Genomic DNA, 16,072 nt, shown 5'->3' on the forward strand with positions numbered 1-16,072 from the left:
TTGCAGACATAGTTATCCTTCTGGAAGGATCTCTCTCCACAGAGGAATGCTGGAGCTCTAACAGAATGATCATCGGCTTCTTGGTTACCTCCGTGACTAAGGCCCTTCTCCCCCAATCTCTCAGTTTAGACGGGTGACCAGCTTTAGGAAGAGTCCTGACGGATCCGAACTTATTCCATTTATGGATGGAGGCCACTGTGCTGACTGGGACCTTCAAAGCAGCAGAAATGTTTCTGTATCCTTCCCCAGAACTGCGCCAAAACAATTGTGTCTCGGAGGTCTACAGACAATTCCTTTGAGTTCATGCTTGGTTTGTGCTCTGACATGCACTGTCAACTGTGGGACCTTATATGTACACAGGTGTGTGTCTTTCCAAATCATGTCCAATTAACTGAATTTACCCCAGGTGGACTACAGTTAAGCTGTAGAAACGTGAAAGATGATCCGTGGAAACAGGATGCACCTGGGCTCAATTTTGAGCTTCATGGCAAAGGCTGTGAATACTTATGTACATGTAATTTCTTTGTTTATTTTTTAATAAATTCACAAATATCTAAAAAAGAAAAAAAAAAAAAAAACCCTTTTCACATTGCCATTATGGGGTACTATATTTGGATTTTTTTGGGGGGGGTGGGGGGGAGCAATTCATCCATTTTGGAATAAGGCTGTAACATAAAAAATGTGGAAAAACATGAAGCACTGTGAATACTTACTAGATGGACTGTGTGTGTGTGTGTTACCTCACTGTGTGGGACCATGGTATAAGCGGATTAAACAACTCGAAGCCGTGCATGATACGGCTTTGCGTCATGGTGTTTGTGTGTGTGTGTATATATATATATATATATATATATACACACACATACATACATACATACACACACACACACACCATGGTCAGTGAGAATGCCATTGTCTAACTGGCGCGCATTATTTTCATATATACGCACAAGTTCGCTAAGTTAAGTCACTGTTATAATCACTCCGCTTTGGTCATCACCATAGCAACACGCAAATCAGTTGGCGTAGATCAGCTGTGTTTTGACAAGTGAATGACAAATGTGATAAAACATGGATTTCCAAGTGAATTTTAATATTTTTAGGCAAATTAACACGTTTGAGTAATGGAAAGAGGAGGAGAGCAACAAGAAGAACAGCAAAAGCAACGGCGTAAAGATTTAACATCGGACGAACTGGACAAGATTGAAGACGGGAAAGAAGAGAACAGTTCTATCCTTGCAGGGTGCCGGAGCGCTCCACATCAAAACAGCGAGTATAGTCTCTGGACCTGTTGCTGGAGTTGGCCGCAGCTCCACACAACAGAGAGGGGGGCGGTGTGAGTGGCCTGCATCGGAGACAAAATATCTTGAGACTGGTATAAAATAGTCTCAAATACTCACACATTTTTATCAAGTTCTGTTAAGTTAAATAAATATTTGTGTGTTACCTCACTGTGTGGGACCATGGTATAAGTGGATTAAACAACTCGAAGCCGTGCATGATACAGCTTCGCGTCGTGGTGTTTTAGACTCCGCGTCGTGTGTGTGTGTATATATATATATATATATATATATATATATATATATATATATATATATATATATACACACACATATATATATATATATATATATATATATATATATATATATATATATACACACACATATATATATATATATACACACACACATACACACACACCATGGTCAGTGAGAATGCCATTGTCTAACTGGCGCGCATTATTTTCATATATACGCACACGTTCGGTAAGTTAAGTCACTGTTATAATTACTCCGCTGTGTTTTGACAGGTGCACAGTGCTATTTTCTGTCTATATTTATACATTTAAAGGAAGCAGAACATCATGACTGTTGTTACCCAGGGTAATGTTTTGCATGTTCTTCCCAAGGATCCTCCACTGGCTGCCAACCTTTTAAGCCTCCGCCACAGCAGAAACACAACACTTTATCCCCTGTCCCTGAAATAACAAATTAAGTCATTCAAAATAAATTAAGTGTTCTCCACACTTTTGAAAATTTGCTCTAATCACCGAAGTCAGTCTTGTGTGGCTTACCTGCACTGTAAAAGCCAGCTCGAGCAAGCCTCTCATGGTCTACAGGATGCTGGACACCTCTGAAACTACGCAGCCTGTCCTCAAACCTCTCCATGGGGCCTCTGGAGTTTGTGTGTCGTCTGCTGCTGCTCTCCTCATCTCTATCAATCAGGTAAGGGATGTTGCCCACGTCGTGCCCAAGAACAAAGAAGCAGCGAGGAAAATGTTTGGAATGTTCTCCCCAGGCACTATCACCTATTTCCCAGCCTGCCAGAATCCCACCACAGCAGAAACACTGCACACGGTCACTTTCTCCAGAGTAGAAGAGGCCAGCTTGTGCCAGATCTCGAGGACTAACAGGAGCAGTTGAGGGCCAAGAAGAAAAGGTCTGAAGCCGGGACTCTTCACTTCTCATATGAGCAGCGATGGGGTAGATGGACTGATCAACTACCTCTCCTGTTCTTAAAAGAAAGTCCATGTCTTCTGCTTCTTCATTGTAGTTAGAGCCGTTAATCAGCATGGCATCAGAATTTGGGTTAAAACTGACATGGACACAGTTGAGAAACTTGCATGATGGAGAAACCTACACCATGGACAAAGTATGAGGACACTTAGAACAGTGTGAAAATGCTGATATTTACTTTCCATCACTTTTATCATTACCTGTTTATGTCTCTCTACAGGCGTGTCGCCCTTGCACCAGTTTTCCACAGTCTTGTGGCAGCTGAAGCAGCGGACACGATCAGCGTGGCCTGTGAAGTAGAATCCCGCTTGGGCCAGTCTTTTTGCTGGCACTTGCTGAGCCAGAGTGGAACCACGGAATGAGTCCAGGCGATAGTTCATTTGGGAAAAATCAACACTAGAGTCTGACTCCAAGTCACAGTTATATCTGGTATCAGACATGTTAACATCAGATGGGGAACTGTTTGGATGGATTTGATGGTCGGAATGCCTGAAATAAAAACAATGGCTATAAGCTTTAAGCTGATGTACATCTTGAGAAAAAGCAAATGACTTAAAAAAAAAAAGTCAAACCAAGTCAGAAAATTAACTTTTACTTTGAAATATGGACATTCAGGACAGGTACAAACAATGAAAATGGTTACATACTAGATTGGGTGAGGTGGAGTTGCATAATCTATTGCAACAACCCTGAAAAGAAAACAAAAAAAACAACAAAAAAAAAAACAACAACAACAAAAAAGGTTAGCTGGGGAAAAATGAGCCTAGGACATTTAGCACAGGAAATATATGCTCACAGTACAATTATGTTTTATTTAAGGGAGCTGGGAGGTAAAGGGGGGCAGGGGGGTGAATTCAACAGATTCCTGCCTGGCACTAGAATGCAGACAGGCACATCTAGTCAAAGTTGCTGTGCCTTTAAAGGAGTGAGCCAAGCTATAATCACATGGAGGAATTACATAATCCATGTGACGGCTGGGAACTGGTGAGACAGAATGTAGTACACAAGTATACACCCTTTAAATGACATGCAGACAGTATGCCAAACACCAAAATGTCCTCATCCAACACATAAACTAAAAGGTGTACTTGTAGTTTCTGCAGTCAATATGATTTAAAAAGAGTAAACAGTTATTTGACAATAAGTGGCTTCCCCAACCACTAACCATGAGTGAAAAAAAAGTTTTTGTGTTATTCATATTCTCTGAAATACGGCCAAAAAAACCCCCAAAATTCTGCCAGGGTATGTAAACTTTTGAGCACGATTAAGTTCATTGTGGGCTCACCACAGTTTTATCCTTTTTTCCATGAATTGTATAATCCAGTTTGACTCACAGAACACCATGTGAAGAAGAAGAAAAAAAAGTGAGTTTTCTGAAGAACAGTCATCTGACTTTTTCCGTCCCTGCAACTTTTTTTTTCTTCATCCGTTTTTATTTTTTCATGGCTGTCAGTTGTTTTCCAACCATAGAAAGTCCAATGAAAGCCGTTAACTGTCCAGTGACGTCATTTTCTGCAGATTTAGCCGATGCTGCTCGTGAATGATGGGAAAATGCACACACACGTGCGCCTACACAAGATAAATCCCAACTGACGAGTGTGAAAAATTAACCATTTAATATTTAGTCATATTTTTTCTCCCTCTGTGCACACGACCACTGAGGAAATGTTAGGCAAATTGCTCAAAATCCAGCATGTATGTCAAAAAAGCATCACATCTCTGTGGAAATGTAACATCTGTAGTGCACAAACTCCACATGAGACATAAACATCGCACAAGGGCTGCTGAAGCAGTTACATAAAAAGGTGTTTTCGCGTCATCTCTGCAGATCTGGAGCGTTTGCAGCCGCACGACAGACTCACAACTGCCACCGTCCTATGTAAATAGGGAACCTAAGCATATACACACACACACATATATATATGACAAGCCTAAAATGAAGAACAATAACAGCATTTTGACATTAAACATCATCATCCTCTTGGTGAAATTCTTTATACTGTACATGTAAATGGAGGAAAATGAGATATAAATTTACTTCCTGACACATATGTGCAGATCAGTACAAGATGGCTGCTTAGTAGTCCAGTCGCTAAAGAACCTGATAACACCTCTTAAGTGATTTACATAAGGATTAAACAATGAGAATCAACAATGAGAAGTTCTCGGCCTCACCACCAAGACAGGGCAGCATATCCAAATCTATGATGCAGTTGTAAACTATTATGCCTTGTATGGTTATGCATAGGGATGGGTATCGAGAACCGGTTCCTTTCGGGTATTGTTAAGAAATGATTCAATCCACCGACATCAATAAGCTTTGTGCTTATGGATTCTGTTATCGGTCCTTCAGAGTGGCCGTTGTTTTGGGGGGTGTTTGTCAGGAAAATGAGAATTTCTCTACATTGATTACAGACCCTGCAGCGGGTCCGTAATCAACTTTTCTGCAGCGCGGCTTTGCTTTGAACCAATTGAAGCAGTGGTTCGCAGATTGAAGCAATGCTTCGATCTATTGCTTTGTTTATTCTTTCTTTCGTTTAATTTCCCCCCGCTAAAACCCTAAAGAGCATACGTCTGAGTATTTACCTTTTCTATGTTAAACCGACCTGTTATAGTCTTCTGAAACAGTTGACAGATGTATTTTATAACTTAAAAACGGGAGCGATGCTAACGCATTAGCATGTCTATGGCATTTTCAATGTTAAAAGTTAGCATTAAGCAATGTTTCTGTGTAGGCTCTCAGTTGTCCAGGTGGTTTCCATAATAGAGATGCTTGAATCTTCGACTGGACTGGGTTGCTTGACATCTCCAGCTGCCTCCAAAACCTGGAGAAAGAGGGACTCATCGACAGGCATACTACAGACTGTACCCGGGGGACGCCACTCCATGCATCTATGGACTGCCCAAAATCCACAAACAGGACGTGCCACTCAGGCCTATTGTATGTAGCACAGATTCCATCACATACAATTTGGCCAAGCACCTCAAGTGGATTTTGGCTTCTCTAGTGGGTAACTCAGACCACCATGTGGAGAACACACAAGATTTTGTGAACAAAATCAAGGACCTGCAGCTGGAGGCAGATGAAAATATGATGTCATTTGATGTGACTTCGTTGTTCACCTGCATCCCCACCGCTGAGGCCATCTCAGCTGTGAGGCAGAGACTGCTGGAAGATGTGTCTCTACCTGAAAGGACCAAACTCACACCAGACCACATCTGCCAACTCTTGGAGATCTGTCTTAACACCACGTATTTCCTGTTTAGGGGGAATTACTACAGGCAGATCCATGGTTGTGCGATGGGGTCTCCGGTATCCCCCATTGTGGCCAATCTGTACATGGAGCGAGTGCAGAAGACAGCCTTGACGTCGTTCACGGGCATGTCTCCCAGTCACTGGTTCAGATATGTCGATGACACATGGGTTAAAATCAAGCAACAGGAGGTCGAGGACTTTACAGAACACATCATTTCCGTGGACTCCAATATCAAGTTCACACGTGAGCATGCCAGAAGCAACCATTTAGCCTTCTTGGACTGTGATGTTACGATTGGAGAGAACAGGCAGCTCCAGACAGAGGTTTACAGAAAACCCACTCACACTGACCAATATCTGCTCTTTGGCTCAAACCACCCCCTTGAACACAAGCTCGGGGTGATCAGCCCTCACAGTATGTGGGTACCCACGTTGGTCCCTGGACAAAGTGCAGAAGTCCCAGAAAACAAAGAGACCAGATAGACAGGAGATGGAGACAAGAAGAAGAGGAGTGTCTCTCCCTTATTTAGCAGGAGTAGGGGAAAAACTACAGAGGATCTTCAGACAGCACAAAATCCCAGTTTACTTTAAACCAGTCAACACCTTGAGACAGAAATTAGTTCACCCTAAGGACAGGATCCCTAGTTACAAACAGAGCAATGTAGTGTATCATATCAGATGTCAGGAAAACTGTAATGAACACTACATAGGTGAGACGAAGCAACTTTTACACAAGAGGCTATACCAGCACCGCAGAGAGGTCGCCAGTGGACCTCAGTCTGCAGTTCATCTCCACCTGAAAGACACTAACCACACGTTTGAGGACAAGGAAGTTAAAATCTTAGCCAGAAAGAAGAAATGGTTTGAGAGAGGTGTCAAGGAAGCATTCTTTGTAAAACAGTTGAAACCCAGCCTTAACCGCGGAGCGGGTTTCAGACACGCTTTGTCCCCTGTTTACAATGTGGTACTCAGGTCAAAGCAGTTTCAGTCTTTTGTTCATGGTAATGAGTCATTCACGTCATCAGGAGAGAGTCGTCAAGGGAGCCATCAGGGGAGACTTCCGTCCTGTCATTAGGAGAGTGCTAACTAGAGCACAATAGGTGCTAATTAGAGCTATCGTTTAGTCACTAGCCTATAGCAGTCAGCCTCTCGGTAGGTGGGGTCTGGTTAGGTTAAAAAACTCCAGCTTTTGTTGGCTTCTGGTTTATTCTTCTCTACAAGAGTCAAGACAGAAGTCAGACTACCAGAGCAAGAATTTTAGCTGAGGAAGCTTCTGTGATTTGAAGCGAAACGTCCTCACGTCAAGCAACCCAGTCCAGTCGAAGATTCAAGCTTCTCTATTAGCATTAAGCAATTGCAGCTGTCATCACGTTCGGGTGCATTTGTTTTCAAATTGTAATATTTCTTAAATTTATTTTTGTTTATATATTAATTAGAGGTGCACCGATCAGGATTTTTTAGGCCGATCACCGAAATTCTGATCTACCCATACCGATCAAGGCCGATACCGATCAAGTACATATTTGGATCATGCCCAAAATAAGAATATAGGTCTAATGTATAGGACTATTTTTGCATGAAAACTTAATGATGAAAACAAAAAACATGCATTCAAATAAAGACACTAGAATAAACTGCCAACTTTTGTTTTATTACACTGACTTTGTTCTACCAGCAAGCTTTTTTTCCATGTTTCATGTTGCTCAGGTTACAGCCTACAGAGAATACGTTAGTAAGTCCCTTCGGCTGCTCCCTTGTTTGCACTTGGGGTCGCCACAGCAAATCCAAGGCGGATCTGCATGTTGAATTGGCACAAGTTTTACGCCGGATGCCCTTCCTGATGCAACTCCACATTACATGGAGAAATGTGGCAGGGGTGGGATTTGAACCCAGAACCTTCTGAACTGAAACCAAGCGCATTAACCGCTTGGCCACCACCCCTGCCTACAGAGAATACGTTGAGAATGTAAAATACAACCCTCATTCTATGGGGTTAAAATTGTCTCAATATTTGTAAATGCACACAGGGTGATCTACAAATAATCATTGATTTGCAAATGTGTTCAGATATCCACAAATGCAAATTTCATAATTGTAACTTGTAAACTGGTCTTTGCAAATAATGTATTTGCAAATATAAAACTTAATTTGTAAAAAAAAAAAAAAAAAATTACATTTGTAAAACTGGAAATTGTATTTGTGAATTGAGTTTCAGCATTTGTGGATCACCAATTACATGCATTCATAGCTTTCCTCTGTGACGTAATTTTGAGACATTCTTTTCGCGAAATCCACAGATCCACAAACAAATCAATCAATTCAATCAATTTTTTTTATTTCGAACTTAGTTGTCAATTCCAGTATCATGGCAGTTCACAATATAAGCAAATCAAATGAACAATGCTTCTTTGTACTCTCTGTACCTCTACACTACAAAACAACCTCTACAAAATCAAAATGCCTACTGATTCACAAATACACACTCACACACACTGGATATCCACTAGATGGCAGTGTGGTTCCATTCATTACACAGCAGTCTATTTAGATCTCTCAGAGCCATTTGACTCATTTTGACTTCTGATATGAGCTGAACGGACATGGACTACATTAGATGATGCAATTGCCATTGAGTAGTATGATGAATTCATTAAGGCTGTAGAGCCCTACCTGAAGGACCAAAATGAAACCTTCTACCATTAAGGCATCGGAATGTTGGCGCACCGCTGGACAAAGTGCATTGAGGTGAAGGGGAACTATGTTGAAAAATAACCAGGAACTAGGAGTATCCTGACAACCCTTCTTGGTGAGGCCGAGAACTTTTCGATCTACCCTCGCATTATACGGTCTGAATGCACGACGCGAAGCCTAAAACACCACGATGCAAAGCGGAGTGGTGTTACGCCGCGAAGTGCATTCAAACCGTATAATGCACGGCTTCGAGTTGTTTATTCCGCTTATACCATGGTCCCACACAGTGAGCTAACACACAAATATTTAAGTTAACAGAACTTGATAGCATTTTATTTTGGCCAAAAATATTAAAATTCATTTGGAAATCCATGTTTTATCTCGTTTCTGTCATTCACCTGTCAAAACACAGCTGATCTGCGCCAAATGATTTCACGTTGCTATGGTGACGACCAGAGCGGAGTGATAAAAAAAGTGACTTAACTTGCCGAACTAAGTGTACGTATACACGAAAATAATGCATGCCAGTTAGACATGGAATTCTCATTGACCATGGTATAAACAGGGATGAGAATGGGCAAAGAAAAAAAACCTCTGGAAATCAGTGGCGGCCCGGGGGTCGCTGTAGGCTCCCAGCAGGGACCAGAGACAACGCCCCTTGTGGGTGCCCACAGGTTTTGAGCATTTTAGAGGCATTTCGGGGCCACAAGAGAGACCTAACTTCATGAATTTCCATTTTTTTGTATGTTGGGCTATGTGGAAACCTGACTAATAACAGAATCTGTTTATGTTGATCTTCTTTCAATGGTACCTACCTAGTGCTATAGCATATGTACTTACAATAAATGCCATAGCATTGGACATATATCACTGAACTTGCCAAAACTATTCTTCAAGTGTTTTTTTAACCTGCAGTGAGCTCTGAAATATACTGAAACTTCATGCAAGTATGTGTACATCATCTAAAGAGATTAAAACAACATTTGTGGTATAAAACAGTGACTTTATTAATATTTACATGTGAAATGTATGCTTACAAATTATTTCCCCAATAATAAATTCTGAAATCACACCATGTGAGTTTGCACCCCAACTACTTATGTCAGTCACCAGGAAAACTGCATAGGCACATACAGCATAGTAACATTAAAAAGCTGTATCGCAGTCTATGAAATTCACCAAAATGAAAAATAATATTGATGCAGGCCTTTTCAGCATGCAAGCAAAATACATTTGTGCCATTTTGGAATGGTTTATCTATTAGACTAAAAACTGAAGGAATTCAATTATAAGGCCTGAAAGAAGTTTCTGTTGGAAGGTTCCGAAGGTTACAGACCCAACTCCTCATTACTTTGCTTTACAGACACCCTCTCTACTTTTAAGATTAGGCTTAAAACTTTCCTTTTTGCTAAAGCGTATAGTTAGGGCTGGATCAGGTGACCCTGAATCATCCCTTAGTTATGCTGCTATAGACTTAGACTGCTGGGGGGTTTCCCATGATGCACTGAGTGTTTCTTTCTCTTTTTGCTCTGTATGCACCACTCTGCATTTAATCATTAGTGATTGATCTCTGCTCCCCTCCACAGCATGTCTTTTTCCTGGTTCTCTCCCTCAGCCCCAACCAGTCCCAGCAAAAGACTGCCCCTCCCTGAGCCTGGTTCTGCTGGAGGTTTCTTCCTGTTAAAAGGGAGTTTTTCCTTCCCACTGTCGCCAAGTGCTTGCTCACAGGGGGTCGTTTTGACCGTTGGGGTTTTTACGTAATTATTGTATGGCCTTGCCTTACAATATAAAGCACCTTGGGGCAACTGTTTGTGATTTGGCGCTATATAAATAAAATTGATTGATTGATTGATTGATTGATTGGGAAGTGCTAGGCAAAAGTGGTAGAATACCAGGCATCTTTATGAAGGCAAGTAAGCAGTACTACTAGTAGTAGTAGGCAAGTAATTACTGTTTAATTACCAAACAAAATTTTGCCTGGGAGGAAAGTGATTGTAAACATTTTAATTGCATGAATAGAGTTATTGGACATGCACCTGAGCACTCACTGGATGTTTGCTGACCGGTACAAGTGCTGTGGGTTTTGGGGCTTGCTGTCCCTCTTCTGCGCTCTGGACCCGAGACGGTTAGTCAGTTTAATATTAATTTGATGACATGTTTCTTCATCTTGCAGTGTTCTTCCAAGGTTCTGTTGATGAAATCTGAACATAGCGTGCAAAGCGCTTTCCCGGGGAGCTCAACCTTGCAGACAAATTCAGAGTCTTGACTTTGTCCACGTCCACCTGCCGCTCCAAACATGTCCATTTAAACTTTTTTTTTTTAACACCACTATTGATGTCTTTAACGTGTCTTCGTCGTCTCTCTCTGTAATTTTGGCCATGTTATAGACTTAGCTCGACAGCCCAAACTTGCAGAAACTCAAAATGTCGTCCATGTCTGGGTACTTTCAGTGACTTCAGATATTACAGAGATTCTGATTGGTTGACATTGCGCGTTTTAGCAGCACTAATTTGGTTCCCATGCATATGAGGAAAGCTTAAACTTGCCATTCCAGCTCATTATGGAAACTTTGCATAATTTATTTCCACCCTTGAAAAATGTTAGCCACCTATTTTATAAACAATACCCAATCTAGAGCCCGTGGATCCCCACAAGCAACATGCTAGTTTAAGAAATTCTTATAATTTTCTTTTTTGTGTGTGTTGTGTTCTCCATTCTTATTTCATTTGTGCATTTCATTGGTTCTCCTTGAATTGCTGGCTGTCTGAGTGGTGTCCAAAAAATGAGGCGGGCTTCATAGATAATTGGCAAAGCTTCTGGGGAAAACCTGGTCTTGTTAGGAGAGATGGCATCCATCCCACTTTGGATGGAGCAGCTCTCATTTCTAGAAATCTGGCCAATTTTCTTAAATCCTCCAAACCGTGACTATCCACGGTTGGGACCAGGAAGCAGAGTTGTAGTCTTACACACCTCTCTGCAGCTTCTCTCCCCCTGCCATCCCCTCATTACCCCATCCCCGTAGAGACGGTGCCTGCTCCCAGACCACCAATAACCAGCAAAAATCTATTTAAGCATAAAAATTCAAAAAGAAAAAAATATAGCACCTTCAACTGCACCACAGACTAAAACAGTTAAATGTGGTCTATTAAACATTAGGTCTCTCTCTTCTAAGTCCCTGTTAGTAAATGATATAATAATTGATCAACATATTGATTTATTCTGCCTTACAGAAACCTGGTACAGCAGGATGAATATGTTAGTTTAAATAAGTCAACTCCCCCGAGTCACACTAACTGCCAGAATGCTCGTAGCACGGGCAGAGGCGGAGGATTAGCAGCAATCTTCCATTCCATCTTATTAATTAATCAAAAACCCAGACAGAGCTTTAATTAATTTGAAAGCTTGACTCTTAGTCTTGTCCATCCAAATTGGAAGTCCCAAAAACCAGTTTGATTTGTTATCTATCATCCACCTGGTCATTACTGTGAGTTTCTCTGTGAATTTTCAGACCTTTTGTCTGACTTAGTGCTTAGCTCAGATAAGACAATTATAGTGGGCGATTTTAACATCCACACAGATGCTGAGAATGACAGCCTCAACACTGCATTTAATCTATTATTAGACTCAATTGGCTTTGCTCAAAATGTAAATGAGTCCACCCACCACTTTAATCATATCTTAGATCTTGTTCTGACTTATGGTATGGAAATTGAAGACTTAACAGTATTCCCTGAAAACTCCCTTCTGTCTGATCATTTCTTAATAACATTTACATTTACTCTGATGGACTACCCAGCAGTGGGGAATAAGTTTCATTACATTAGAAGTCTTTCAGAAAGCACTGTAACTAGGTTTAAGGATATGATTCCTTCTTTATGTTCTCTAATGCCATATACCAACACAGTGCAGAGTAGCTACTTAAACTCTGTAAGTGAGAGAGTATCTCGTCAATAGTTTTACATCCTCATTGAAGACAACTTTGGATGCTGTAGCTCCTCTGAAAAGAGAGCTTTAAATCAGAAGTGCCTGACTCTGTGGTATAACTCACAAACTCGTAGCTTACAGCAGATAACCCGTAAGTTGGAGAGGAAATGGCGTCTCACTAATTTAGAAGATCTTCACTTAGCCTGGAAAAAGAGTCTGTTGCTCTATAAAAAAGCCCTCCGTAAAGCTAGGACATCTTACTACTCATCACTAATTGAAGAAAATAAGAACAACCTCAGGTTTCTTTTCAGCACTGTAGCCAGGCTGACAAAGAGTCAGAGCTCTATTGAGCTGAGTATTCCTTTAACTTTAACTAGTAATGACTTCATGACTTTCTTTGCTAATAAAATTTTAACTATTAGAGAAAAAATTACTCATAACCATCCCAAAGACGTATCGTTATCTTTGGCTGCTTTCAGTGATGCCGGTATTTGGTTAGACTCTTTCTCTCCGATTGTTCTGTCTGAGTTATTTCATTAGTTACTTCATCCAAACCATCAACATGTCTATTAGACCCCATTCCTACCAGGCTGCTCAAGGAAGCCCTACCATTATTTAATGCTTCAATCTTAAATATGATCAATCTATCTTTATTAGTTGGCTATGTACCACAGGCTTTTAAGGTGGCAGTAATTAAACCATTACTTAAAAAGCCATCACTTGACCCAGCTATCTTAGCTAATTATAGGCCAATCTCCAACCTTCCTTTTCTCTCAAAAATTCTTGAAAGGGTAGTTGTAAAACAGCTAACTGATCATCTGCAGAGGAATGGTCTATTTGAAGAGTTTCAGTCAGGTTTTAGAATTCATCATAGTACAGAAACAGCATTAGTGAAGGTTACAAATGATCTTCTTATGGCCTCAGACAGTGGACTCATCTCTGTGCTTGTTCTGTTAGACCTCAGTGCTGCTTTTGATACTGTTGACCATAAAATTTTATTACAGAGATTAGAGCATGCCATAGATATTAAAGGCACTGCACTGTGGTGGTTTGAATCATATTTATCTAATAGATTACAATTTGTTCATGTAAATGGGGAATCTTCTTCACAGACTAAGGTTAATTATGGAGTTCCACAAGGTTCTGTGCTAGGACCAGTTTTATTCACTTTATACATGCTTCCCTTAGGCAGTATTATTAGATAGCATTGCTTAAATTTTCACTGTTACGCAGATGATACCCAGCTTTATCTATCCATGAAGCCAGAGGACACACACCAATTAGCTAAACTGCAGGATTGTCTTACAGGCATAAAGACATGGATGACCTCTAATTTCCTGCTTTTAAACTCAGATAAAACTGAAGTTATTGTACTTGGCCCCACAAATCTTAGAAACATGGTGTCTAAACAGATCCTTACTCTGGATGGCATTACCCTGACCTCTAGTAATACTGTGAGAAATCTTGGAGAAATCTGTGAGAAATCTTGGAGTCATTTTTGATGAGGATATGTCATTCAAAGCGCATATTAAACAAATATGTAGGACTGCTTTTTTGCATTTACGCAATATCTCTAAAATTAGAAAGGTCTTGTCTCAGAGTGATGCTGAAAAACTAATTCATGCATTTATTTCCTCTAGGCTGGACTATTGTAATTCATTATTATCAGGTTGTCCTAAAAGTTCCCTGAAAAGCCTTCAGTTAATTCAAAATGCTGCAGCTAGAGTACTAACGGGGACTAGAAGGAGAGTGCATATCTCACCCATATTGGCCTCTCTTCATTAGTCTAGTCATGAGAATAGAATTTAAAATTCTTCTTCTTACTTATAAGGTTTTGAATAATCAGGTCCCATCTTATCTTAGGGACCTCATAGTACCATATCACCCCAATAGAGCGCTTCGCTCTCAGACTGCAGGCTTACTTGTAGTTCCTAGGGTTTGTAAGAGTAGAATGGGAGGCAGAGCCTTCAGCTTTCAGGCTCCTCTCCTGTGGAACCAGCTCCCAATTCGGATCAGGGAGACAGACACCCTCTCTACTTTTAAGATTAGGCTTAAAACTTTCCTTTTTGCTAAAGCTTATAGTTAGGGCTGGATCAGGTGACCCTGAACCATCCCTTAGTTATGCTGCTATAGACTATAGGTTTCTTCCTGTTAAAAGGGAGTTTTTCCTTCCCACTGTCGCCAAGTGCTTGCTCACAGGGGGTCGTTTTGACCGTTGCGGTTTTTACGTAATTATTGTATGGCCTTGCCTTACAATATAAAGCACCTTGGGGCAACTGTTTTGTGATTTGGCGCTATATAAATAAAATTGATTGATTGATTTTGCATGTAACCCCTGGTGCTGTATCAGTTTGTTTGCATGTGTTTATATACAGTGCTGTCTGAAAAAATAAATTTTATAAAATGTCAAAGGTCAGGTCAAGGAGCATGTACTGGTGCTGCATTCACCACAAATAAGTCACATCTGAGCTAAAGTAAATACAATTTTTGTTAAGTATCAGATTCCAGATATTCATATGACAATAAAATATTCGATGTGTTTCATATGTAGGGAAATAAATACGTTAATTTACGTTATTACGGTGTAAGCGGCTCTCATAAAGTGGTACACACTTGGCGATTGAGTTATGTAAACACGCGATATTTAACCACTCTAAAAGCTATTACAAATCGTTCGGTTGTGACTGGAGACTGGAAAAGACAGGTAATCTTGTGAACGACAGCGCCATAACAACCCGTGTGTTTAAAAGACAAAACTGTAGTTCTGGAAGGTGAAAACTACAGACAGCTGTCTGCTAGGCTAGCTAAATAAACACACCGCACGACTTCAATACCCACGTGGATAACGCAGTTAAGAACTTATAAAATAAAAAGCCACAAATAATAACCAGTTTTAACTGCACTCAGCTGTCTTCAGCTAAGGTTACGTTGGCTAGCTGAGTTAGCTTAGCTTTGGGTAAAAGGTTAGCTCTGAAAACATTGCAAACTACGATGGAAATTACCTTGACACACTTCGCAGGTAGTTGTTCAGTCGACCCTTTATAAAAACACAGAAGAGCCACCACACCAAAAGAGTGAACTGCGTGTGCTGAAAGGCGCAGCTGTTACCAGATACTCAAAGGGCGTGCCAAGTCCAAAGGACAAGTTCCGAAGGGCGGTGACAATGGTATGTGACGTAATACGTAAAACCCCGCCCACTTAGCGATTTATTTTTACATTTTAATGAACTTCATTACAAAGAAAACAACCAAACCAACATAAAAAATGACATGAAACATAAGATATTAAAAGATAAGTAATCAGAGAACAAGTTTAGGATTTAAAAAAAAAAGTATCAACAAAATTCACTGTATGTCTGGATACTTTTAAAAATCTTGGTCTGACCTTTGCCCAGACTCTTTGCTTTAATGCATATATCAAAGACACAACAAGGATTGCTTTATCTTTTTATTTTTATTTATTATGTGAAATATTAAAACGCTTTGACCAACTCTGTCTATGACTGACAATAAGGTTTTGATCCATGCATTCTTATCACCTAGAATTGATAACTGCAGCATTTTGTTTTCTGGCCTCCCAGTTGAAAAGGATTAGAAGTCTTTACTTGGTGCAGATTTCAGATTTGTTTTTTCAGATTCAGATTTTTTTTTTTTTTCTACAAGCTCTCATGTCCCCCCCCCCT

At 40.4% G+C, this 16,072-nt stretch overlaps 1 protein-coding gene across 3 annotated transcripts in view; it reads right to left on the minus strand.

Moving 5' to 3' along the window:
- The window catches only part of xiap (X-linked inhibitor of apoptosis), a 39,592-nt gene extending 24,051 nt beyond the window's left edge, over positions 1 to 15,541 (minus strand). For 2 of the 3 annotated variants that reach the window (XM_034181468.1, XM_034181471.1), the window contains exons 1-4: positions 15,393 to 15,541; positions 2,720 to 3,008; positions 2,078 to 2,639; positions 1,882 to 1,981 (exon numbers count right to left, since the gene is read on the minus strand). In XM_034181468.1, coding sequence (XP_034037359.1) covers positions 1,882 to 1,981; positions 2,078 to 2,639; positions 2,720 to 2,959 — 902 coding nt within the window. In that variant the 5' untranslated portion in view covers positions 2,960 to 3,008; positions 15,393 to 15,541. Of the gene's footprint in view, positions 1 to 1,881; positions 1,982 to 2,077; positions 2,640 to 2,719; positions 3,009 to 3,166; positions 3,209 to 15,392 lie in introns of all 3 variants that reach the window. The other variant, XM_034181470.1, reaches the window with a different exon arrangement.
- Positions 15,542 to 16,072: the final 531 nt, after the last annotated feature.

This window comes from Thalassophryne amazonica, chromosome 11 (genome assembly GCF_902500255.1).
Source record: "Thalassophryne amazonica chromosome 11, fThaAma1.1, whole genome shotgun sequence".
NCBI lineage: Eukaryota > Metazoa > Chordata > Actinopteri > Batrachoidiformes > Batrachoididae > Thalassophryne > Thalassophryne amazonica.